The sequence below is a fragment of the Pagrus pagrus genome (assembly GCF_965226575.1).
Source record: "Pagrus pagrus genome assembly, chromosome: 16".
NCBI classification, from domain to species: Eukaryota; Metazoa; Chordata; class Actinopteri; order Spariformes; family Sparidae; genus Pagrus; species Pagrus pagrus.
In genome coordinates, this window is record NC_140200.1 from 18,916,254 (window position 1) to 18,940,694 (window position 24,441).

Here is a 24,441-nt window from a genome sequence, read left to right on the forward strand (position 1 = left end):
TGCAACTGTTGGCCGTGATAATCATGAGGGGGGGCCCCAACACCACGACCCCTCTGGCTCTGTCATTTTGATTTCCCTGAATTAAATGAATGACTTGACATAATTTCTTATTAATAAAGCACCATATGAGAACAATAAACCATTAACAGGAAGATGCATCTGTGTTTCTATCGACTCCGTCAGTGCTGGACGCAGCCTGTTCTGAACACATCAAATGCAGCAGCCTGGCTTCAAAGTTGGACGCTGTAGTTACCCCTCCAGCTTCAGTTCTTGAAGCACTGCTCAAGTGCAGTAGTGTAAATGAGCAAGAAAGTCCAAGGCAGGAGTTGGCTAGGGTGGTTGGGTGGGTTATTAATAAGACTTTGACTCCAGAAACTGGAGCTCACATCCTCTTTATGACTAGGGTCAATAGTGATTTATTTTTAATTTGTGTAGTGTAAGAAAGTGAACGTAGGTCAAAGATGTAAGTGATGTCAGGTACGTGATGTGAGTAATGTCACTTATGTTTGTTATTTAAACCCATAGAATGATTTTTGCCAAATCCTAACCAAATAGTTGTTTTTCTTTAACCCCAGGAAACGACCATTCAACATTAATAACATTTGTAGCATTCAGCATGCTTTATTTTGAAACTCTGACCAGGCGTTGTGTATGATGTGTTGTTGCAAACTTGACCGCTGATGCTTTACTTTGAAAGTCTTACCAGACGTTGCAAATTACTTGTTATTGCTAACTTAGCCACGGAGCCCATCCAAAACTAACACTAGAGGGTAGATGGAGCGTCATGGTTTGAAGCTTGAGGCCACTGACCAATCTGCCAAATTTGACGAGTTGGGAATAGGAATGTGTTGTTGAACGAAGGATAACTCTGGAGCTCACACCAGAACAGGAAACGCATGCTTGAATTTGTCCATTATGACTGTAACTTCAATCCCTTGTCACTGTTTTGTCACAGTTTGTACAGTATGTTTTCAGGAAGTTGGTTGTTAACCTGTGCTGAACTTCAGCTACTCAACAGTTAATAATTCACATTTTAATTACAAGTCAGTAGCATCAGCAGCCCTCTTTAGGTTAATGGATCAAGGTCTACTGGTAGTAAATTGATAGAGTCACACGAAAAACTTATGAAGCCAACTGGTTGATCGATAGACATACAGCAGGGTCTGAAATAAACAAAAGAATCATCACGTCTCTATCCCTGTCTAATAAAGACATGAAATGTAAAATCAGGAATATGTACCTAAATACCTCAGTAAGTACTGGCTACAGATCATTGCCGCTGGTTGCCACATTGGAGCTTCTACACATTGCTTCACAGAAACGATCGAATTTGGCGTCTGATGAGATACTTTTAATGATAAACTGCTGTTAATAATGTCAGTTATCTCTCTGTCCCCCTCTTTCCAGACGATGAGCAGTCGTTTTTACCCCCACGACGTCATCCTCACTGATGCTGTTCTCAGTCTGGATGAAGACTCGGTTCTCTCAACAAATGAGGTGAGTCTCTGATAACTTATCAACCAATTGGCATGACATTGTAGGGGATTTTTCTACGAACTGGTGAACTGAGACGCTGATGCTTTATCAACAAAATGAGGTGAGACGACAGCATTCCCAAGACACAAGGCCACCAAAACACCATTATCAGACATCTGGATTAGAATCTCAATTACTGAATTAATCACCAAACAGCTTAAGTGAAGAACCAGTTCGCCAATGCAGGCTGTAAATACACACAGAAAAACCTGCATCATTATTAGTCAAATAGTTGCACTTAGACATATTTTTTAACTGTTATTATGGACGTTTCGCTAACCTCTGCCCCCCTCAGTCACTGTTGCTACAAATACCAAGCTTTCTGTTCTCCCACAGCAATCATACAGTTTAAATGTTAACATGGGGAAATGTACCACTGTGAATTTATACTCATTTTTTAAACAATGGGTCACTGATTTCAGAAAGAGGTCAACAAAAGCAACCCTCTTCTTTCTAGCTAGCAAAAGTTGATTTTGATGCCTCAAGTATCAACTGTCACTGGCAGATTTCTTATCAACATAGATGCAACTAACTTGCTGTTTAAGATAACGATATTTCCATGAGTTGGTTGGCTGACGCTTTGGGATTATAGGACGGGTCAGCCGCCATTCCAGAGCGTCATTATTTGACAAGTTGGGAGTGAGACTCAAAAATAAACCTTTCTCACAATAAGCACATTTAAATGTTTCCAGATGGATTGTTTTAAAATGAGAACCCCATAGAACTGGTTTGGATGGCTCCGTACATGATCTCATGCTAAAAGGTTGAGGAGAAAGCTGTGTCCAAGGTAAAAAAGCAACACCTTCTCACTCCCAACTCGTCAAATATAGCAACTTTAGCTTCAAGCTATGACACTCTACCTTCCCCCTCTAGCATCAGTTTTGCACATTAAGGGCTCCATGCTCAAGCTAGCAATAATAGCCTACGTAATATGCAACATCTGGTGAGATTTTCAAAGTAAAGCTTACTGAAAAACACTTGACTTATTGTGACTTTTTGACTGTTATTTATGTTGTCAAACCGTCGTTTTTTGGTTAGGTTTGGGCAACAAAACTACTTGGTTAGTTTTGGAAAAGATCATATTCTGGGTTAAAATAACTACAATTAACATAAGTTATGTAAGATAACTTTACATAAGATGTAACATAACTTAATCTTGAATCTCAGTCACAAACAGGAAGCGAGCCCCAGTCTCTGGAGGGAAAGCCCAGTGTATGACACATCCCCGACTCTGACTTTTCTCGCTCTTTATACTACTGCACTAGAGGGACACTTCAAGAAGTCAAACAGCGTCAAATTTAAAAACTGACCAGGATGCTGCTTTTGACGCATTGGTAAAAAGTTAGCCCTAGTATTAGCCTATGAAAAGTGATTTTCATCACTCTTTCATTCTACACTAACCCTGTCAGGTCAGTTTAACTTGCATACTCCATATTTCCATTTTAATGTTACAAGAGAAGAAACATTAAGTGTGAGGACAAACCCCCTTGTTTGGTGAACAAAACACTTAATTCAGGTAACGTTGCTTGAGGTTACCGGAGTGTTAACTTCCCCAAATTTAATGAAGAGCGTCCGGGTAACATCTGATAAGACATGCTGAACTAACTTTGCTGCATGTGGAAATTCTGCAAAAACAAAGATGTGAATTTTCACAGAAAAATATAAAAATATAGAAGAAAAAAAAAGTTTAAACTTTGGAAACAACAGGCTGCACAAAACTTTGTGAGAACAAGTCAAGGGACCTCAGCACTGAAATCCTGCCTCTGGAAATGTTTTTATAACCAGCTCCAGCCTGCATGGTTTTATGTCAGCCAGTGGCAAAAGGTGGTGATGTCTTAACACAGTATTGATCCTCTCTGAAATAAGGCAGTCAGTCCACGCACAGTCATGAATACCATTCATTACAAATGAATTGCTCTGCCAAGCATCGCAACAGACACTGAACTACTAAATGTGCTTTGCCTTTAAAGGATGATTCCGCGTGCATCAGATGAAATAATTAGGATGAGTAGGAAGTTTAGCAAAGTAACAAAGTTCAACAACAGATTTCAAATAGAAAACTAAGAGTTCTCATTACAGACATCAATACTGTGGAGGCATGGTCCCAGGCTTAATTCAATTATTGTGTGTTGTTAAGATAGATACCATTAAAACGGTGTTCTTTTAATTTAACGTAACACTGAGGAAAGGAAGAGGAGGGCAAGAAGTAAGGAAGGAACAACAATCAGAGAAGTGGGGAAGGAAAAAGGGAAAGAGAGTTATAAGGAGAGGTGAAAAAAGACAAGAAAGAAAAGCTTAAAAAAAGCAAATGAGATGAGAGAGGGGAAGCAAATAAGGGAAGGAAAAGGAAATAAAGAATTGTGAGCAGGAGGAGGAAAAAGTGTAGTGGGAAAAAAAAGGTGAAAGAAAAAGGAATAGAGAAGCAAACAAAAGGACGGAAAGCAAACGAAAATCAAGGCCGGAGAAATAAGGAAACGAAAGCAGAAAAGTGCAGTGAGGAGAGTATAATGAAAAGCAAAGTGCTTTCACAGTCAGGAGTTTTACGAGAGCCATTACCTCTGTGTCCATATCATTACACTGTCAAAACACAGAGCGACTCTTTGATTAAAGTCTCTCTTGTTACTTAAAAGAGAAGATGGGAATCACCGCAGCAGTTTGTTTCAATGACACTTGATTTAGGACAAAATAATGAGTTGTCTAAAGCTTGGTCAAGAGAGGAAATATTGTTTCTATGCCCCCTTTTTTAATCAAGACTTTGACAGGTTAGCAGAGGTAGTGGTGTTCCTCTTTAGGCTCTCTGAAACTACTGAAAAATTGTTCAGGCAAATATTACATCAATAATAGCCACCCCATGTTATGCCTGGATGCCGTAATGTAACCTAGCAGCAGTAAAACAAGTCTTAAAACAGCTCTGATGCAGCTGTTAGAGATTAAACAGTTAACTGTGAGGCTGTAACATTAGATCACATGAATGCATCGTTAACTCAGAATCCCTTGTGTGTAGATACTATATGCAAATTAAATTAATTCCATTATGTTTATTTTACTGACCCTTTTATCCAAAGAGAATTACAGTAAGAGCTGCACGGGAATGGCGGACCCCACCACCAACATTGAAGACAACTATATACAGTATTCTGTATTTACAGAACATAAACACATTGAATTTGCAGTTGCTGACCATAAAAAGTATCAGAAACTGGGTTTTTTTTTAATGGAAATTAAAAAACTGACTTCTTGGCATGGTCGCTAGAGGTGCTATAGACCCAACATATAGTTATATTTTAAAAGAGAGACAACTTCTATTCCGGTTTAATTTATACTGAGGAAACATGTTACAACAACCCACCTATGCTTTGAGCATGATGGACTAAAAAATAGACTTTAATGTTTTTCATAAGTTTCTGCTTTAGTTAAAGCAGTGACAAACCAGGCAGACAATTTAGGAAAATTGTTGAATTAGCATATAGTATAGTTTCTGCCAAAGTACTTTGGAGAACTAAAGAATCCTGCTATAAATACACTGTGAAATTTAAACATAAATATAGTTTATTGCAGGTAGTACTTCTTAGTGTATTCTCTCTTACAGAACTACTACTATATATCAAGCCACTCGTCTTTGTTGGTTGTCCACATTCAAAAGGAGTCATTACCTTCCTAATATATGACACAAAGGATGTTGCTACACAAGTCGCTTGTGTTTACACTTTTCAGACGTTAAACCTTAGGCAGTGAAATGATCAGGAGCAGCTCATCTGTGATGCTAAGTGAGTGCTTCTGCTTTGAGAATCATTACAAGCAGCAGCCTTGTTTCCCTTCAGCTTTTCAGCGTGTAAAAGCCCCGATCCATAATGGATCGTGAGGCCCAATGAGCCCAGGAGAGCCAATATATCTTTAAACTCTGAGATGTTTTATTGATGGGAGCAAGTCAATGTTCACCTTCTCTACGCTGATGGGATCACAATTACTCTTTATGGCACTTCAATTTGTGGCACAGCAGTACGAGCGAGTTTGAACAACTGAACTTTTATGGTCACACGGCTTGTTTTATGAAACGAGAGGAAGAAGAAGAAGATGTCAGAGAGGGGGAGGAATCGTAAAGAGTGAACCTTTGCTGTGCTCACTAACCCGTTGCTCTAATTGCCCTTTTAACATGGTGAGGGGATTTACTGAAAGGAGATGAAATATGTCAAGTGAGTGAAAATGTGCAAGAGAGAACATTAAACTTCTAATAGGACTTTTCATATTATGATACCTCCGTGGAAGAATGGCTCTGCCAATTTCATAATTACATTGTTTCAGCTCATTAAATATATGATTATTCCATGAAGAGAGATTAGAGAAGGGAATACGACTGAAAGAAAACCTGACAAAGCGCTTGTCTCTCATTGGGCGACCAAGCATGCTGCTGCGTTATGCCCTTTGGAAGACATTTTCAATATGGTGGATGTGGAAACAGTTATTCAACGGCGATGGATTAATTTGTGATCCTGTTCTCATTTAAAGGCCTGGTCGAGGTTGTTGCAGGGTTTCAGCATGTTTCATCAGTACGCAAGGTTGTCAGTTTGGATTTGTATAATCATAAATCATAGAAATGATAAATGTATCACTTCACTGGCCTTTTTAACCCATCTATGTTCTGACTCTTTTAGCCACAGTTCTTTGCCAAAATGGACACAAACTACACTCTTAGAAAATAATTCCAAAAGGGTTCTTTCTGGATCTACCCAGAAGCATTTTATATACTTTTTTAAAAGGTTTAGTCAAAGGTTCTGTTTAAGACTGATTCAACAAAACCTCTCCTGGCGTTTTCTCAGCGAGTCTCACTTCATTATTGATCATTGTTCCAAGAAGTGTGAATGTTTTCTCAATATAAACATTGGGTTCTAAATGAAACCCTTCTAATATGAAAGGATTTTTGGTAGAAGCCCCCTCAATGGGTTCTTGTTAGCACCCTCAGAAGGTGGAAAGGCACAACCCTTTATGGTGGGTTCTACGGAGGACCCTCTGAAAGGGTTCCAGGTGGAACTTTTATAATCAAGTCAAGTCAAGTATTTTTATATAGCACGTTTCATGCGACAGGCAGAGACTCAATGTGTTTAAAAGTACAAATAAAAAGTAAACACCAGACATGAAAAAAATCATTAAAATATAGTTAAATACAGCAAAAACATATAAGATAAAATGTTTTACCAGGAACCAAAAAGGGTTCTCGTATGGGGACAAAGAGAAGAACTCTATATGGTTCAAGTTGGGAGTTTTATTTCTAAGAGTGTAGAGACAATCTTGTGATGGAGTCAGACCAGCAGTGACCCGTCAACATCTCATTCTCATCCCATTCTCTTGTCCGCTATATCCCTTTTGGGGTCGCGGGGTGTTGCCGCTTTTATCCCCCCTTTCGGGGGGTTGCGGGGCTACTAGGGCCAAATCCAGCTCTCACAGGGCGAAGGCCAGGGTACACCCCTGGATGAGACGCCAGTTCATCCAGGGCCCTCTGATGGCAGAGGCTGCCTTGCAAGATGCCAACTGCGCATCAGCAGCAGTTTAGGGGTTCAGCATCTTGACCCCTCAACATGTTCTACATTATTATGTTAGCACTCACACACCTTCATTTTTATCTTGAAACACCTGTAAAGTTTTGAGACTGCATCTTGGCTGATATCGCTCTGACAAAAATCTGTCCACACACAGACAAATAAACACCTGGCAACAGTACTCAGAACTGCTTCTGAGGTGTCTCCAGGTCCACATTTTGCCGTGATGACACGCACACACACACACACACACACACACAAACACACACAAACACACAGGTGAAAACATTACCAGCAGATGCAGTCACAGCTGATAACAGTTTTAATACAAACACAGTCATTTTGAAAAGAGAGGTGTTTTCTCCTCTTGGTCTCCAGGATTAAAGTCAACTAGTTTTAGGAAATAAATGAAGTATTTCTGCATCTGTGGAATATGAAAAAAGAAAATGTTCAGGGAGCTGGAAGGTAAAAAGCTTTCGATTTACTGGTTGATTAACATTCCAGTCATCACCTATGCTCATGAACTTTGTGCAGTGACCAAAAGAATGAGATCACAGATACAGGACAAGCGGCTGGAATGAGTTTCCTCTGCAGGGTGGCTGGGCTTAGCCTCAGAGATAGTGTGAGGAGCTCAGAAATCAGAGTAGATCCGCTGCTTGAGGTGGTTAGGGCGCCTTTCTTTGGTGGTTTTCAGGGCACTGGTAGAAGATATCGGGGTAGACCCAAAACACACTGGAGAGATTATGAATCTCATATGGCCTCAGGATACCACTGGAGGAGCTGGAAATCTTTACTGGGGAGAGGGACGTCAGGGATACCCTGGATGGACGAGGAATGTTCAGTAATAAATAGGGATTGGGTGTAATTCTGGGGGTTAGGGAATGGGGCGGTCTTGTGGTGAAACATTTCATGCCAACACTGTCATTGAAGTAGCCGTAAGAAATCAGTGAAAGAAACTCTAGAGAAAGTCGAAGCAGATGACTTTGAGAGGTTGGAAGTTTGTCAGGACAGAGTTTTCTGTATAAATGTTCGAGAACTCTTTAAGAACAGACCATATGTAACCACACACCACAGAGAGCACCTGGTGAGAACAACTATAATTCAAAAGATGTTTCCAACTACAAGCCCGCAGCAGCCGCTTGTGGCCTCCGCGTGGACTTTGAATCGCAGCTGGTCGTCTCGGTTCACACTGTGACTGTTGGTAAAACTTCATCAAAGCCGCAGCACTCCAGAACTGCTGGAGACGAGCTCAGTTTAAGACACATTTTCCTCACTTTCATCACCCTGAAATCAGATGGAAGTTGACAGTGAAAGCACCGCAGTGGCAATCGCTTCAAAGGGAGCAAAATAAAAAGAAAAGCAGATTGAAAAACACAACTTCTCACAAACACATTGGAGGAGACCACATGCGACGGGGGGAGAGGCGCTCTAAATGTGATGTAACTCCTTTTCATCTCGCAACGTTCAGACACGTTAAACCCAGACCTCAGGAGAGATTTGTGACAGATCCATTGCTGGATTGACCCCTCTGCTCCTCGGATCAATTTTGGCCTTGTAGGATCTATTAGTATGTATTACACACACACACACAGATACACATGAATACACACATAGACTACGCACTTTCAGTCCCCCCTTGAATTCCTCAGGCGTATCAAACGTCTTTTTTAAATCATAATTAAGACGGACAGATTATGAGCGCAAAGAATCTGGGTTCTGTCACTCTCTCTCACTTGTAACGCACACACACACACACACACACATACACACACACACACACACACACACACACACACACACATGTCATTTCGCATTATAAAGAGCCTTTTAATCTCTGAAGGCAAAAAATATATTTGCATGATATCATTAATCCTTTGCACACAGCTGTGGAGACATCTGACACATCTCACACATAAACACATGTACGGACACACACTAGCGCACGCACGCACACACTCTTAACACGTCCGTTCATCAGGGGCTACACTGAGAATGGCAGCTCCAACCTTTCTCTCGGCTTAGAGTCGACGCTTTACAGTAATTGCTCACGCGATTCATGACAGAAGCCGCGAGGTATCGCTAAAGAACATCCACTTTCGGTGCTCCCCTCCCCGCTTCCGTCTCTCCACCTCTACTATTCTGGTAATTAATTTTCTCCCCCCGGCTCCTGAGGTGGTTTGTGTGAATGTGTGTGTGTGTGTGTGTGTGTTACCAGGTATTTCATTATGTGCTGATCCCCGTATTCTCCGGTGTGTCTGCCTGCACGTCTCAGTGGTGTTTTCGAATTCAAAAGAGGATCTTTCCCAGGTAGCTCAAGCTCCTTCAAGGACACCAGATGTTCCAGACACCTCCACGTGAAATTTCTTCTTTACTGCAGAAGTAGGGGACCTGACAGGGAAGTGATGACTGTGCACCTCCAGGAGCCACCTCGGCATTTCGAGTCATACACTTGGGTAGCATTTAGATGCCTTCCAAGTTGTTAAGTTCTTCTACATAAGAATTTAAGAGTCGAAAGGTGTTTTCAGACTAAATGCAAAGGGAATTGTAAGCAGCCTGTTTGCCTATAAAGTCAATGAAAAGACATGAGTGGAAGCAAATGGTCATGGATCTGCTCTGGGTGGTGCAAACTGAGACATTTCTATTAGAATCAGAAGGAGAAACAGCTTTATTTTCATGTAGGTTTTCACAAACTTCTTATTTTTGATCACATTAATGAAGCGCAAAGAAAAAACGACTTTAAGTCAAAAATCATAGATGTATCTTTTTTTTATAGAGAACCCACCTCATCATATTTGTCTTGTTTATTTATCTTGTTTATATCTTGTTTTCTCTGTTTTTAACTCAGGCTGTCATGCTGTCAGGTTTTCACTACATGAATATCGTGGCCAAAATAATTTACGATAACGACACAATTTGAAACAAAAAAAGGAAAAAAAATGTAACCTTGCATGTATGTCCTATAACTGATTTACGAACAGATTTACCAATGTCACCAATAAAATGTGATTAAGGTAAAGCTTTCTGACTATTTATGTGCACAAGAGGAAAAAAGGAGATAGAAAAATGATGAAAACAGAAAGAAGTGGAGTTCCTGCTGTCTTTTGACACATCAGCTAACATCCACACACGCTGTGAATTCGCTGTTTGTGGTGAACAAACACAGACTACAGAAATACTCCAGTGTCAGATTGTTAGCATTCAGTCTGAATACACATTTCTTTCTTTTTAATGGCCAACATGGACCACATTATAACCCAACCTGATCCTGAGCCACCCCAGCATATGAAACCTAATGTTTTTCTCATACAAGTGGTATATACTATTTGTATACAACGACTCTGTGTGTTAGACATCAGATAACATGTCTGATAGTCATCCACCAACCTTTACTACCTTTATTTAGACTCAAAGATCATAGAGGGCAGGCATCGTTTATTATAATGTTGAGTAACAGTTTAAAAGGACATAAAAAATAATAAAAGATATTAAAGAAAAACATTAATTAAAACAAATATATTAATACAACTGATAGAAGATTAAAAACACTTTTATTAAAACAAGTACAAAAAGAAGCTGAGTGGTTTAGGAGCACTTATTAAAATGCACCATATGGTATCAAAGTGTTCATTTTTAGGGTGCTTTGTAAAGAGTTAAAGGTTATCGGGGTTAAAGAAAACTAAAAGCAGATCTGCTACGTGTAGTACAATGTCGGTAAGGACCAGAGTTTAAGAGGGAGGTTTAATAGTAGAGGCGAGATTGTCTACATGATATTCAAACAACAGCGAGGTATATGTATTTGGTAACGCTCAACAAAGACGCTACATGCTCTAGTTTAAAGAGGACACAACAAAACAAAAATTAAATCTCAGCTGGTTAATCCTGAGGAAATCGCTGGAAATTCCAGGTCCGGCCCATTGAGAATCAGAGTGAGAATTAAAGCTCTGTAGTGATGTAGATATCTCAATGAGATTTAATATAAAGGAAAATGTTTCAGGTGGAAGAAAAACTGCTCACAAAGCCATTTGCAAACTGTTTGTGAGCTTGTGAAGAGGCAGAGAGGCTGTTGTTTTGACATTTTGACATAGGGTAAATGCCATTTTATAGCTATTCTGAATAAGTTGTTTATATCCTCGTCTACAAGCTGCTTAAATTCTGTGTGTTTACATCTCTTTGTGCTTTTCCTCTGTCACCACCTTTCCCCTTCCTCTTCCCGTGTCTTCGCTTCGCTTATTTTCTCCATTTTCCTTTCTTTTGTTTCCATTGGCCTCCTCCTCTTTTCTCTTCTCTGACCTCTTTCTTTACTTTCTGCTCCCTCAGGTGGACTTTGCCTTTACTGTGTGGCAAAGCTTTCCAGAGCGTATCGTCGGTTATCCCGCAAGGAGCCACTACTGGGATAGTTCCAGATCCCGCTGGGGATACACCTCTAAATGGACCAATGACTACTCCATGGTCCTGACGGGGGCAGCTTTCTACCACAGGTACAGAAATTCAGAATTTCAGTCTCTGTTTGTCTCCATATATTGTGTGAGAAAACAGTCTCTTCTTTTGTTGTTAAAAAATGAATAAATAAATAATGCAGCAGAATGTCAGCCAAATCATACTTCGAGAGGAGATGAACCTGGAAAAGTTACATAAGTTATTTAAACGAGCCCACACAGTTGACCTGTGGTGTTGCTGGCTGTAGCTCGTGTACTGCAGGTATGTTTGGATTTTGGAGTTTTTTTTATAAAAACAACAATTGTTCATATTACCTACAGCAGAAATGTGAGATTTTCTTTCCAATTGGCATACCTATACTAAATAAAATATGTGAAAGTTTAAAAAAATGCAACACATCCTCATCCTCAAACAGGCGTACCAGACTTTCATTGTACAGTTTTGTTGCAGCAAAATGACTCGGTTAGACTCAGGACAACATTTTGCTTTGGGTTGAAATTAGTACATAACTTATGTACCATAAATTATGTACATAACTTAAGCAACAGTATATCTGGTACGTATGTGACTTAAGTTAACTATGTCTCCTGGGTAGAAGTCCTGTGTTTGTTTGACCCACCCGTACGCCCCAACCTCTTTCCTCACACGACTTTTTCCTTTGCCGCTGTAATAATGTCTACAGCCACTAGAGGGTTCTGTGTAACATTAACGTAAATATGCAGCACATCCTCATACCTAAATGACTGAACAAGACGATTGTCAGAGTCTTCCTAAACGACATCAACGTTCCCACAACAACATGGCTGCTACAGCACAACAGCCGTAACAGCGTCACACGTACCAGACCTTCATTGTACAGTCGCAGTTTGGTTAGGTTTTGGCAATAAACTATTACTTTAGTTTCATAAAGAAAACATTATAGTTTGGTCTGAAATCAATACGTTACTTCTGTAACTTCCATTAAAAAAAATACCTATGTTATCGAAGTAACCGACATTACGTGATGTATGTGACATTAAGACTGAAGACATAAGACACTTTATTTGTCATTCCAGTAAGAAATTTAGCTTGGTAGCTCTCAGAGACCAGCAGCAATAGAAACCACAAGAAAAAATACAAGAAAAACAAGTAAATGTGCAATTAAATAAGCAATAGAGGTGATGAGATAAGGTAGCATCCTCTTTACACAGTATGCATTATTCATCCGAGGTAAAGCACTTGGATGAGGCTGTAAACGGTGACAGTGTAAAAAAAAGTGATACTGCACAACAGTTATATATTAAAAAGCGTAGAAGTTCACCTTGTCTGTATTGTAAACGTGCACCAAGTGCTTGAACTAGTGGACTTAACACACATTAAACATACAAAAAAACTGTTTGACTGGGAGCACTGGGCTGCTTGCTTTCACACTTGGCAGTAACAGCAGTCTCCTGAACTACTGTTCTTCTTTGGCCCGTCCACCGTCCCCGACCTCCTCTCAATACGGAGTTGTTGCGCTTTATTCTGCTTTTCCTCGCTTCCTCCGCTACAGCTGCAATACCTACTAAAGCCACTAGAGGTCACCTAGGACAGCGGATGAAAAGCCCTCCAAGCCTGAAGTAGCAAGTTTATTTTTTAATATTAACATATAAACTTTGAAAGTTTCCGACTGCAGAATAGATGCATGCAGGAGTTCAATGGAGGGGGAATCCAACTAACATTATTTTCTTATGTTATTATTTGAAAAATTTGACTCTTTTTAAGGCTGAAATAGAGTCAATATCATAAATATTATGGTCTACATTATAAAGCCTTTATAACTGCTGTATACACTAAATACCTTGATGCTTCTATGGAGGTATGTGTTTTAATGATGATCATTAACTGGAAGTCTTTATTGTTTGTTTAGATAACTGGGAACACCATGAATGAAATGCTCTTTTATCACACTGATTTAAACGTCAGCTAATACGTGAACTCTCATTTGAAACAAGCATTTAGGGGAATATAAAACAGCATAAGTGATGTCAGGTTGCCTGGTGCAGTGGTTCTGCATCACCTGTCAGGCTGGTTTATTCGACTTTAACAGAAATATTTATTCCATCTCCACAAGATACAAACCACATTAAAAGTCATCTCTCAACAGTCACATTTTATTTTTTTAGCGAAGTAATAGAAAAGTAAATTGGATAATACGATCTTTCTCCACCTCTCTGTTGTCTCGTGAAATGATTGTCAGAAACACAAAGCCGGGACTGAGAGAAAAAAAGGAAACGGCAAACTGAAGTATTAAGCAGAGCGGTAAATTGAACGGAGGAGAGTGTTGCTCTCCGAGGGGATTTGAAGCATCCTGTCACGCAGATAAACAGCTCTCTCATTGTTCTATTGTCAGGACGCTCAATGCGACTCTTTAGTCCTTTTGTTATTTAAAATCTCAAATGTCAACCTAAGGCGGTAAAAAATGAGTCAGCAAGTGAGAAGGAAAGGTGGAAAGTGTGTGTGTGTGTGTGTGTGTGTGTGTGTGTGTGTGTGTGCGTGTGTGTGTGTGTATGAGAGAGAGAGAGAGAGAGAGAGGGACAGCAGACCTTGGCAGGGAGGTAACAGAGTTGACAGTGATCTAGTGCTCCCATGCTGCTGAGAGAGCAACACAGCGACCGAACAGAACAGAACAGAACAGAACAAAAGTGCACATTTAATAAATTAATACACAATTAACCTCATTTGTCTTGCCTTCCTGTTGTGCGTGTATGTCAGATACTACCACTACCTGTTCACCCACTACGTCCCGGCCAGCCTGCTGAACACGGTGGACCGCATGGCTAATTGTGAAGACATCCTGATGAACTTCTTGGTGTCGGCCGTCAGCAAGCAGCCGCCGATCAAAGTCACACAGAAGAAGCAGTACAAGGAAACCATGATGAGCCAGGTAGAGCTTTATCCATAGCTTTACACTCACAGACACACTCATCAAAAATGCTAATTATTTGGGGGAATAATAATAATTTTAGGTTCCTCGCACCATTTTAGTGATCAGGCCCTGATAAATGCAAGTTTACCTACCGCTGTTATACAAATAATGGGAGTTGGTTCATTGAGATAAACAAAAGATGGTGCTAATATTCCGGTCAGGTGCCATTAAACTACTGTTGATGATAAACTAATGATAAATTCATTGTATGTTTCCATTGCCTTTAATTACATTTTGATTTTATCACTACACCAACTTTTCCACCTCAACAAGCATAAAAACTTCTTATTACAATGTGAAGAGGTGTTTTGTTTTTTTGTTCTGTTCAGGTTGTCACCGGTGGTCCTTAAGACTAGTGATTGCAGCAACAGCACAGTGCAGCACAAGGACAAATATTTAAAATCCAAATGAGTTGGAATGAGATGATCCATCATTAATTTTAAGAGCTAACCAGAGAATCTGTTTAATTAAAAATCTGGAGAACATGAAGTCCTCAGATCCTCTTATTCTGTGAGTTTGTCATGATTGTCATATTTTCACCAGCCAGTGTTCTGCCTGCAGGATGTTAGTGCTGCGAGACTGCTGGTAGTATGGATGATCCTGCTACAATGCACGGGTATACAACCTTTAAAACAATCTTAAATATTTGGTGTCATCCCACCCTGTCTTCGGAGCAGTCTGACAGTCCAACAGAATAATAAAGCCTTGTCACACTAATTCAGTTTAATGTAATTGTTACTATCACAAATAAGTCCTTTCCAAGGAGGGTCATGTAAGACTTAAAGGGTTGAGTAAGTGAAATAATAAATTTTAATAAATAATCCACCAAAAGCAAATCATGTTGTCCACGAGGTGATCACAGAAATGAAAATAAAAATCAAATAATGTAAATGTGTTTGCAATGTGTCCACGCAGTGACATAGGTTGTGAAAAAAAAAAAAACTTTGGGGGTTTTTCAACAAAACTAAACATTGTACAGAAAGGGTAACTCCAACTCCAAAACAAAGATGCATCTTGGGTAATGTACTGTAGGCGACAGCTTTTGAAAGCAGTCCACTGGTCGATAAGGGGATCCATCTGCATCTTCATGAGCCTGTAACCAAGTCTAGAAGGGCTGATGATGTTAAAGTTCTATGAAACGTTTAAAAGGCTAACACAAGTCCTCTCAGTGGGCCACTTAAAGATTATACATTACATTTATTGGAAGTTTTGTGTTGTTCCTCTCAGAAGTCGAACAGCCAAAGCTTCCTGAAAGCTGCTGGAGGACTCCATGATGCCGCCGTCTCCTGCTGCTTTCTGTCCTCACCTGGTTATTTGAGATGGATGGCCGAGAGGGGTGGGGTGAGCCCCCGGGCGGCTGCTGGTAGATGAGTCTGAGAGGGGGCAGCTGAGGGCAAGGTGGAGGGCAGCGGCCCCCTTTGATAAGCTGTGGCACGGGGGCGGAGAGTTGGAGCAGATCCATCCTGTGCGCTGCAGGAGGGCGGCAGCGGAGTTGCTGAGGGTCGGGTGGAGTAATGAAAGTACAACAAAGGAGTCAGAGAAACAGTACAGCTCTTAAAATATAAAAATGAGTAAATGAATGATCGATTTAATTCAAAACTGTTTACTGAAAGATTCCTGTATCCATTTTAGCTTGAAGCAAAGCAACACATCAGTAGTGAGAGAGGTGGAGGCAGGAAAAGAGAGACCCTCAGGAAGGAAGGAAGGAAGGAGAAAGAAAGAAAGAAAGAAAGAAAGAAAGAAAAGGAAGGAAGGATAGAGTAAATCTAGGTCTGCCGTGCTGCCTTCACAATTAAGACATTAATCACTGAGTCCATACTGCCGAGTCATCGTCCTGCCTGTGGTCAGGCCATCAATCAGCACCTGACGTCGGCCTGGCCACACGAAGCACATACACACTTTCACACACACACACACACACACACACACACAACATACAGGGTTCTCCCAAGGAAGGTCAGAGCCGTACGGGCTGAAGCTTCTCTGCTGCTGATGATTCAACACGAGGACGAGAATCTCTTTTCATTTTCTTGTCTGTTTATTAAAAGACAGTCAGAGGACTTTTCTCCCTAAAGCACATGTCCTTAAAACCACCGTCAGGCTCTCTTAATGGTACCCAGCGGAGTTTTTGACCACTAGTAGTGCTGTGGAGCAGAGTTTTGATAAAAGAGTCTCCATTTTGCTTGCGCAAGAGGACTCAGGTGGCATGAAACTGCTGACTTAACACTTTTCCATACTGATAGCGAGTTAACGTGAATTGTGCGCAAGCAGGTTCAAAATATCTTTGAAAATTGGATCTGCGTGTGCTTATAGGTGCAATATGTAAGAATTGTCAAATTCACGCTCAAAACAAAGCATATCATCAGAATAACTGCTGCTACCTGTAGCTGCCATTAGCTAGTTAGTTCAGTTAGCCGTGCATCTAGCAGTCCAAACTGGGAGCTCGGATCAATGCGGACGTGCACAGGAGCTTTGGACTGGTGTGGGCTGATCCTACCTGGTTAGCGTGCTGACTTCAGTAGATATCTCTGCAGCACAATTCATAGATGTAATATTGTCAAAACTGTTATTCAAACAAAAAATCTTACATATTGCACCTTTAAGTAAACGTACTACGTTCCATTCCATCGCTGCCAAGAGCTTCCTGTTTCTGCAAAGGAAGACGACATTAAGAACTACAGTTTGTCTGGACAATGAGCTGCAACCGAAAGCAAGACTCTAACACAAGTACACAACTGAAGATCAGCTGCAACATTTTTTGCTCTGTAAAACTCCCAGGTAATGTTAATCACGGCTGTACAGTCAGGGCGAGTTCATTTGGACCATACACTGACTGACCGACACAGTGAATTACACAACCTGCTTCCTGGAGCCAGAAAGTGTCGAGGCAGGCTGTACTTCCTAACAATATGTGAAAGACACTTCATTTGAAGTTTTCTACTTTCTGACTTTCTGTGCTGCTCTCTGGAGTGTCAGCGGGAGATTCCCACAGAGTGAAGCAGCTGGTCAGGTCGACCGGCTCTGTCAGTATGATGAACCTTGATTCTCTGGAGGAGCAACCGGTGAAAACAAATATTGGGAGTTGCAGTATGTAAGAAACACCTCCTGCCATGTCATGACAAGCTGTCCACGAGAAGGAGCAGCTTCATCAGCATGGAGCCTCGCCTGCAACCCCGAACCATCACAACTGCAGTCACATGGGACATCTAGGAAGTTAAAAAATCCCGGTCTTTGCATGTCTTCAAGAAGGGGACACCGTCAGAGCACATGATACGAGCGAATAAGTCAGCACGCCGCCATTTTTTTTGTATGTGTGTTCTTAAATACAGCATCTGTCAGTCACACAATACCTTTGAGTCTAGGAATCTGACCTTGTAGCTACGGAGACAGGAACCTATAAAAACCAGCCACAGAGAAGAAATGAAAGCCAGGTTGAGATGAATCATAGCCCTGCTGGATACTGTGTGCGATATGTGAAAGTCCAAAGTGAAAACCTCAGAACAAACTTTAATTTAACGACAGAAGCAACATCATCAACAAAAACGTCAGAAGGCCTAAAGTTACCAAGTGAGAAAGGACGGACAGCAAGTGATTCTACGATTATCAGTACCACCTACACATCCTGCTCTCCTTGTTCTATTATTAATTATTTGTTTACTCTGTTGGGAGTGTAAAATTCTGTAAAATGATATAGAAGGTCACATAATTTAAATAATGGATTGGATCTTTTTGGCACTTTGGGAGGCGTGTCATCATCATTTACTTGATCTTTGTCCACCATTTTGACCCTGATGAATACCTTCAAGGTGGAAACCGGTCTATGTTTTATTGTTCTGTTATGTTTTGAATAAATGCTTTTAATCTTATTCAAGCATTTTTGTTCCTGCTGGACGTTGAGTTCCTGAAGTTTGTTTTACCTTCTCATGTGTCATGTGTTTTTCCTGAGTTTGATCATTTAAAGACAGTCTTTAAACACACCACCACCTCTTTTTCAAACATTTTGATTGGTTCTATAGTCACAACATCATCAAGCTTCCAGAACCAAAGATTTCATGTGAAAAATATTTTTCCTGAGCCACTTTCTATCGTGACCAAGCCTTTTATGTGAGTTTAGTTATGATTTAGTTCCTGTAATCTGTATTTCAGTTGATTGGTTTTACATAATAGATCGTGACATAGTCAGTAAAATAACATTAAAATGATTCCTTCCCGTTTTTGCTGGTATTTTTTGCACAGTCAGGATTATTATCAGCATTCTCCCCTTGTTACATTACCCGCTGCTACAGAGCTCTGTTGATTGATTCCTCTGTTGTTCTAATGCATTTATCCACTCCCTTTCTCTGTTTTCAAAGGGCTCCAAGGCATCTCGCTGGGCCGACCCAGACCACTTCGCCCAGCGACAGACCTGCATGAATGCCTTCAGTCATTGGCTGGGTTTCATGCCCCTGGTGCACTCCCAGATGAGGCTGGACCCTGTGTTGTTCAGGGACCAGGTTTCCATCCTGAGGAAGAAATACAGGGACATTGAGAAGCTGTGAATGCACGAGGATACACACCAAATCATTAACAGAGAGAGAAAGACACAGAGGCTGGCCGTGTGAGTGTGTGTTCTTTTGTTTCCTGTCCAAGAGGCCGTGACGAGAACACACACACAAAATGTGAACATTTATGAGGCTATAAAAGAAAACACACACATGCACTGGACATAAAAATGATGAACACTGAGTTACGCATCAGACATTAAACTGTGTATTTCTATGGGGAAAAAAACACTGATACTGTATGCGTGGTTGATAACAGCGAGTGTCTGTTCATACCGCCATCTGTGACAATACACATAAAAATGAATGCATGGATACACGTGCAACAAAGACCTGGACACAGTAAAGACGGTCCTGACCACAGACGTACAGTATGTGTTGCATGGTTTGAACAAGACAACTGTACAAGGACCTGAAAAACATCATGTGTCTGAATCAAAAGAAGGGTTTATTGTTAAAGTTGGACTGTTATCAGTAAAGAGAACAATGTAGGACAAAAGTCTCAAGAGATTTATGGACAATAGCTTGTATTCATGCATAAAGTTCGAGGACACACTCTCTGGGGTAATGTGTACAGTAAAGACATAATATGAACAAAAGGGACAAACTGTAGCTTCTTGGTCAGGCTACATGACAGCTGCTACTCCAAAACACCCAGAGACAATGGCTAAATGCCTCTTGTATACTATTGTAGATTTTCAGCAGCAGTTGATGTCTATATGAAGAAAACAGAAAATAAAATAAAGAGATGTTATAAGTCAAGAGACCGAGTCTCAACACCATTTCTTGCCTCCTTTCTCAGTCTTCCTTACGTCTCCAGTTCTGTGAATCATTTCTTTGCCAAAGTATATTTTTCCTGGTTTTTGTTTTGGTGTTCATGATTAAACAAGCATTTTTGTCTCACTCTTCTGCCCTCACGATGCGTGTAGGCGTTCACTAAAACACATTTCCAATAAAGAGTGAAGATGGGAGCTAGCCTTTGATGCGAAAGACATTGTGAAAACAGTGTGGGACAACAAATTCAGTGATTAATAATCAGAGAACAATTAGCCATAAACAAGAGTTAGAACGAACACATTGGTAGCGTATTAGTATAGAAAGAAGGAAAATAGAAAGTAAAGGCTGCCAAATGAGTTAATCAATCAGGAATCATCAGTGAAAGATCGACTTTATTTACCCAGAAGAGGTTCAACACTCATCACTCTATAAATATACACAGGCTCGCCAAGAGTAAAACGACAAAGAATACACAACAGTTGTATATACATTAACAGGTGGACGGTTGTCTTAGCAACGTATTAGCTTAAGACAGCGAGTATAATGGCTAGGCTAGCTGACTCAGTTAGCTAACGTTACAGCATTAATGTTTACATCACGTGCGGTGACACAGTCGTTATTAAGAAAATAGTTCTGACATTAAACTGCTCACATCAAGGTCTTAAATAACCAGGTCATGATTTCTGGAAAGAGTTTTTTGAATGTAGTTTTTGGGCTTTTGGCGCCACAAGTCGAGTGCAATCTGTTTACTGTCTTTAGCGACTTTATTGACTTAAAAAAATATCTTTTAAATTGACGAACATCATATGTGTAGTTCATGGCACAAAAATGTATTGGTCTCTCCCCAGTGACTATTTATTCTCCAAAATAAGGTCCCATGAGGTCCACCAGAAGGGTGTGACTTCTGCACTAGTAGCACTGTAGTGGTTGCTGTAGTAACACTGTCACTCAGATTACAGACAGTGTACAGTTATCAACCATCAGTTGTACTTTTACATTCGTCCAAGGAAGTAAGTCTAGATTCTTGTGGATTTTTTCAAGCTGATGTCAAAAGTTTGGGATTTAACCTGCTGCTCACCAGTGTTTTGTGCCAACATTCAACCAGTGGGAGTCTGTAGTGCATTGACAAGGTCGTGATCCCTCACTGGCTTCCCACACAGAACGTACAGCCGAGCTGAAACGCTGCTGCAGGGACTTGGACATCTCTGCAGTGATAGGTGAGTAGGTTTTTATTTTTCTGTACACAAGATGTTTGGTTCAACTTTCCTTCAACCTTTTCGCCAATGTGCTCATGATGAGAACATGTAGCAGGAATCACGTCATGAAGGACACGTGTTACTTGTGTCATATGTAGGTGTGATTTATCTTGTATCTCAGCGATGAACAAGTCTTAACTTGTGCTGCGCTTTGCTTGACACTGGTGTGAAAACAGCCTTAGAAATCAACAGTAGTGTATTAGGCAGTATATTTCAACCTTCTGTTGTCCAGTTTTATTTTCTACATCTTGTGACAATAAAACCAGCTGTACTGAGAAGATGAGAATAATATTTCAACTAATGCTGTTTCAAACTAAGCCTGACAGTGAACAAAACAATCTCATGCTTCTACGTGGCTCCAAAGGTCCAAATATGTCACATTTAATGTATATATGTGGTCAGACTACATCAATGTTTAAGAAAAATTGCTTGTAGTTCAACTAAGTTTACTCTGATAAATAAATACAAGAAACACAAATGCATCCATGTCAGATAGCAATGAGTAGATGCTGTATATACGCACAGCCACAGCCCTGTCATGTACAGTATGAAGGTTTGTTCCCAAGACCATAAAGGAGCCAATCAACCACCTCTCCATGACACTCCCTCACCTCCTCTGTCACTCTTTATTTGTCATCCCCTTCATCTATCTTTCATTGATTTTCCTCCTCTCACCTTTCTCCTCCTCCTCCTCTCACAGACAATCATAATAATCACCCGATCTCACTTTCTAGTTTACACCAGACCTTCATCTCACCCCTTCTTGTCTTCCCTCCTGTGTTCCCTCTCTCACAACCAATAACCAGGATCTCTTTATCATCTGAGGTTCATCACAGTTGTTCCTCTTTTGAGATGACATGTGTCTTTAAACTAAGATCCACTGAGATCTCAGTAGAGTCGTGCAGCGCTGCGCTCCTTTCATGTAACATCTTTACATAATGTAAATAATGACATGTCAACTGATTTATGATATATTCAAATTAGAGTTACACAAGCAGACTGTTGACAAAAAGTTGTATGATATTTTATGAGTTAGTAATGCTTTATTCTTAATAAGAGCAGTAAAATACTCAGTTACCTTTTATAAACCACCACAGACTGTGGAAACATTTGTATGTAACTGTACATAAATGCATTTTCTGTGTTTTTTATAATGTCATTATTATTTGTGCTGTCCCTTGTGTAGCTATCCAATAATTCAGCAATTTTACTCTGAAAGAGACGATTACATGTGCTCATTCTAGGTAGTTTTTTCAATATGGATGGATTTCTTGTCATCATCTTAAAGGAGCACGTAAAACTGTGCGGTTTGTTTGAATATTACTAGCACGACTATGAGCTCTAAATCTTATTCTTACAAACTTACAGTTGTTATCTATAATATAAAAATATAGCAACTTTTATCAGTTTTTGTTGTCCTGGAAAGACCACAATTAATTTTTCTGCAAAAATCATTTATTTTCTACGTCACCTCAGGTCTTTTGGGGTCTTTTTTTTAATTTTATTTTTTTGGTTCAAGTGTTTGGCCGCTGCTTTAAAGTCAAAACTGCTCCACCAAATGAAAATCTGTTGAAGATTATCGACCAACCTGCAAATGTATGAATTAGCCTCAAAGGTGCAATGTGTAAAATTTGGCCAGGATTTTAGTTTGAAACTATGAAGAAACAGCAGTGTTGACGTTTTGTCAGACGTCTATGTATTGTGTTGCAGAGTTGTCTCCGGAAGTTAGCATGCTAACCAGCTAGCCCAGCCCGTGTTGTCTCTGTACCTCAAGAGAAGAAAGAACAATATTATCATCCCTGTTGTTTCAGCTGGGACATGTGAAAGTGGCAGATCGCATCAACTTTAATAAGTAAACAAATAAAGCAACAAAATGTCAAGAAAAGAAATACGTATTTTCCTTCCTAAACAGAATAATACGACTGCACATCTTGTGAATTCAAGTTTCTCTCTTTACTGAACTAAGACGAGCTTAACTGCCTCCTTAACTCATCATAAACAGACTTCAGTCAAACTCAAAACTCATTGAAACAGTCTTGGTTTTGTCTTTCCACAATCACCTCTACAATACAATGTGAAAATATTCTGGCTCTACACGCCATTTTTGTCCACTGTTGATACTCCACTCTTCCTCTCTCCTCTGTCGCTTCATGCTTCTCTTGATCCCGCCTGCAGTGTCTTCTCATTCCCCGAGTCATAGACCTGGTCAGAGCTGCTGTAAATCGCCTCTGTACTGTATCCCCTGTCTTCAAACTGGCATCCGTCAGTTTTAGAGGTGGTGTTCAGTACCAGTCTGGTGTCGTGTTCACTGGGGACTGAGCTCGTTGACCACGGTGACTGCCCCTGTCATCTGAGGTTGCTGTGCAGGCAGGTTGTAGGACCACTTAGCTCCATGGCTAACTGAGCTACTTGCTAACAACAGCTATTCACTACAGCCTAAAATAGCTACAGCAAAGTGTAGCAAGGCCAGTGTAGCCTAAAGAGCAAGTGCTTGATATTCAGCTGAATGTTTTTTGTGGCATCAAATGTGCTTCATGTTTTCTGTAGCACCAAAATACATCCACATACCTTCATCGTCCTCAGAGGAGCCTGAAACCAATGATGCCTTTTCAAGAACCATTTTCTGCATTAAAGCCACATTAAGAACATTAGAAGTCCACACAAGAATATCTCTGTATTAAGTTGTAAATGCATTTTATTGCCTTAACTGCCGTCAACCAAGCAACAACACAGACCAACTGGTTGTTGATACTTTATACATGAAGGCTTATTTAATATTCATCTAGAAGATGTTTCTCACAGCTACGAGCTGCAATAGGTGGTGTTGTTGCTATTGATCCCAAGGGTGCTCTTAAATCTTAAACACCATTGTTATTTGTATGATAATATGTACATTATGATCTCTCTCTCTTTCTGTCTCACATATACATAACACACAACACACACACACACACACACACACACACACACACACACACACACACATCATTTTACCGGCTGTGGGACCATAGTAATGCATCATAGGAGCAAAAGGAGAATTCCCTAAAGCAAACTGAAATGAAAGCCATTGTAGCTCACACTAAATCATCTGTTGGCTCTGGTCGTTTGCCAGACTGTGTAGAAAAAGAGAGTGCACTGTGAGAAAAGAGAGAACGCTCGTGTTTGGAAAATTGTTCATTCTTAACAGAAAATGCTCCATTCTCCTCTCGTACACTGATGATGAATTTGACTGAAATCCAATGTGAGTATATGATGTCACTTTATTTTGACAGACCTGTTAAATCTCAGTCGAGTCTGTCGGGAAGAATGGTGTAAAGATGAAGTCAGTGAGATTTTAAGTTGTTCTCTCATGATCTCCTGATTTAACATTTATGTAATTCATACATACAGTACAGGCTGATATTTAAGGTTGT

General features: G+C 40.3%; 1 protein-coding gene across 1 annotated transcript in view; it reads left to right on the forward strand.

Moving 5' to 3' along the window:
• The window catches only part of LOC311271816 (exostosin-1), a 288,114-nt gene extending 268,357 nt beyond the window's left edge, over positions 1 to 19,757 (forward strand). The window contains exons 9-12 of the mRNA XM_084377701.1: positions 1,408 to 1,497; positions 11,388 to 11,548; positions 14,241 to 14,412; positions 18,807 to 19,757. Coding sequence (XP_084233827.1) covers positions 1,408 to 1,497; positions 11,388 to 11,548; positions 14,241 to 14,412; positions 18,807 to 18,992 — 609 coding nt within the window. The 3' untranslated portion in view covers positions 18,993 to 19,757. The remainder of the gene's footprint in view (positions 1 to 1,407; positions 1,498 to 11,387; positions 11,549 to 14,240; positions 14,413 to 18,806) is intronic.
• Positions 19,758 to 24,441: the final 4,684 nt, after the last annotated feature.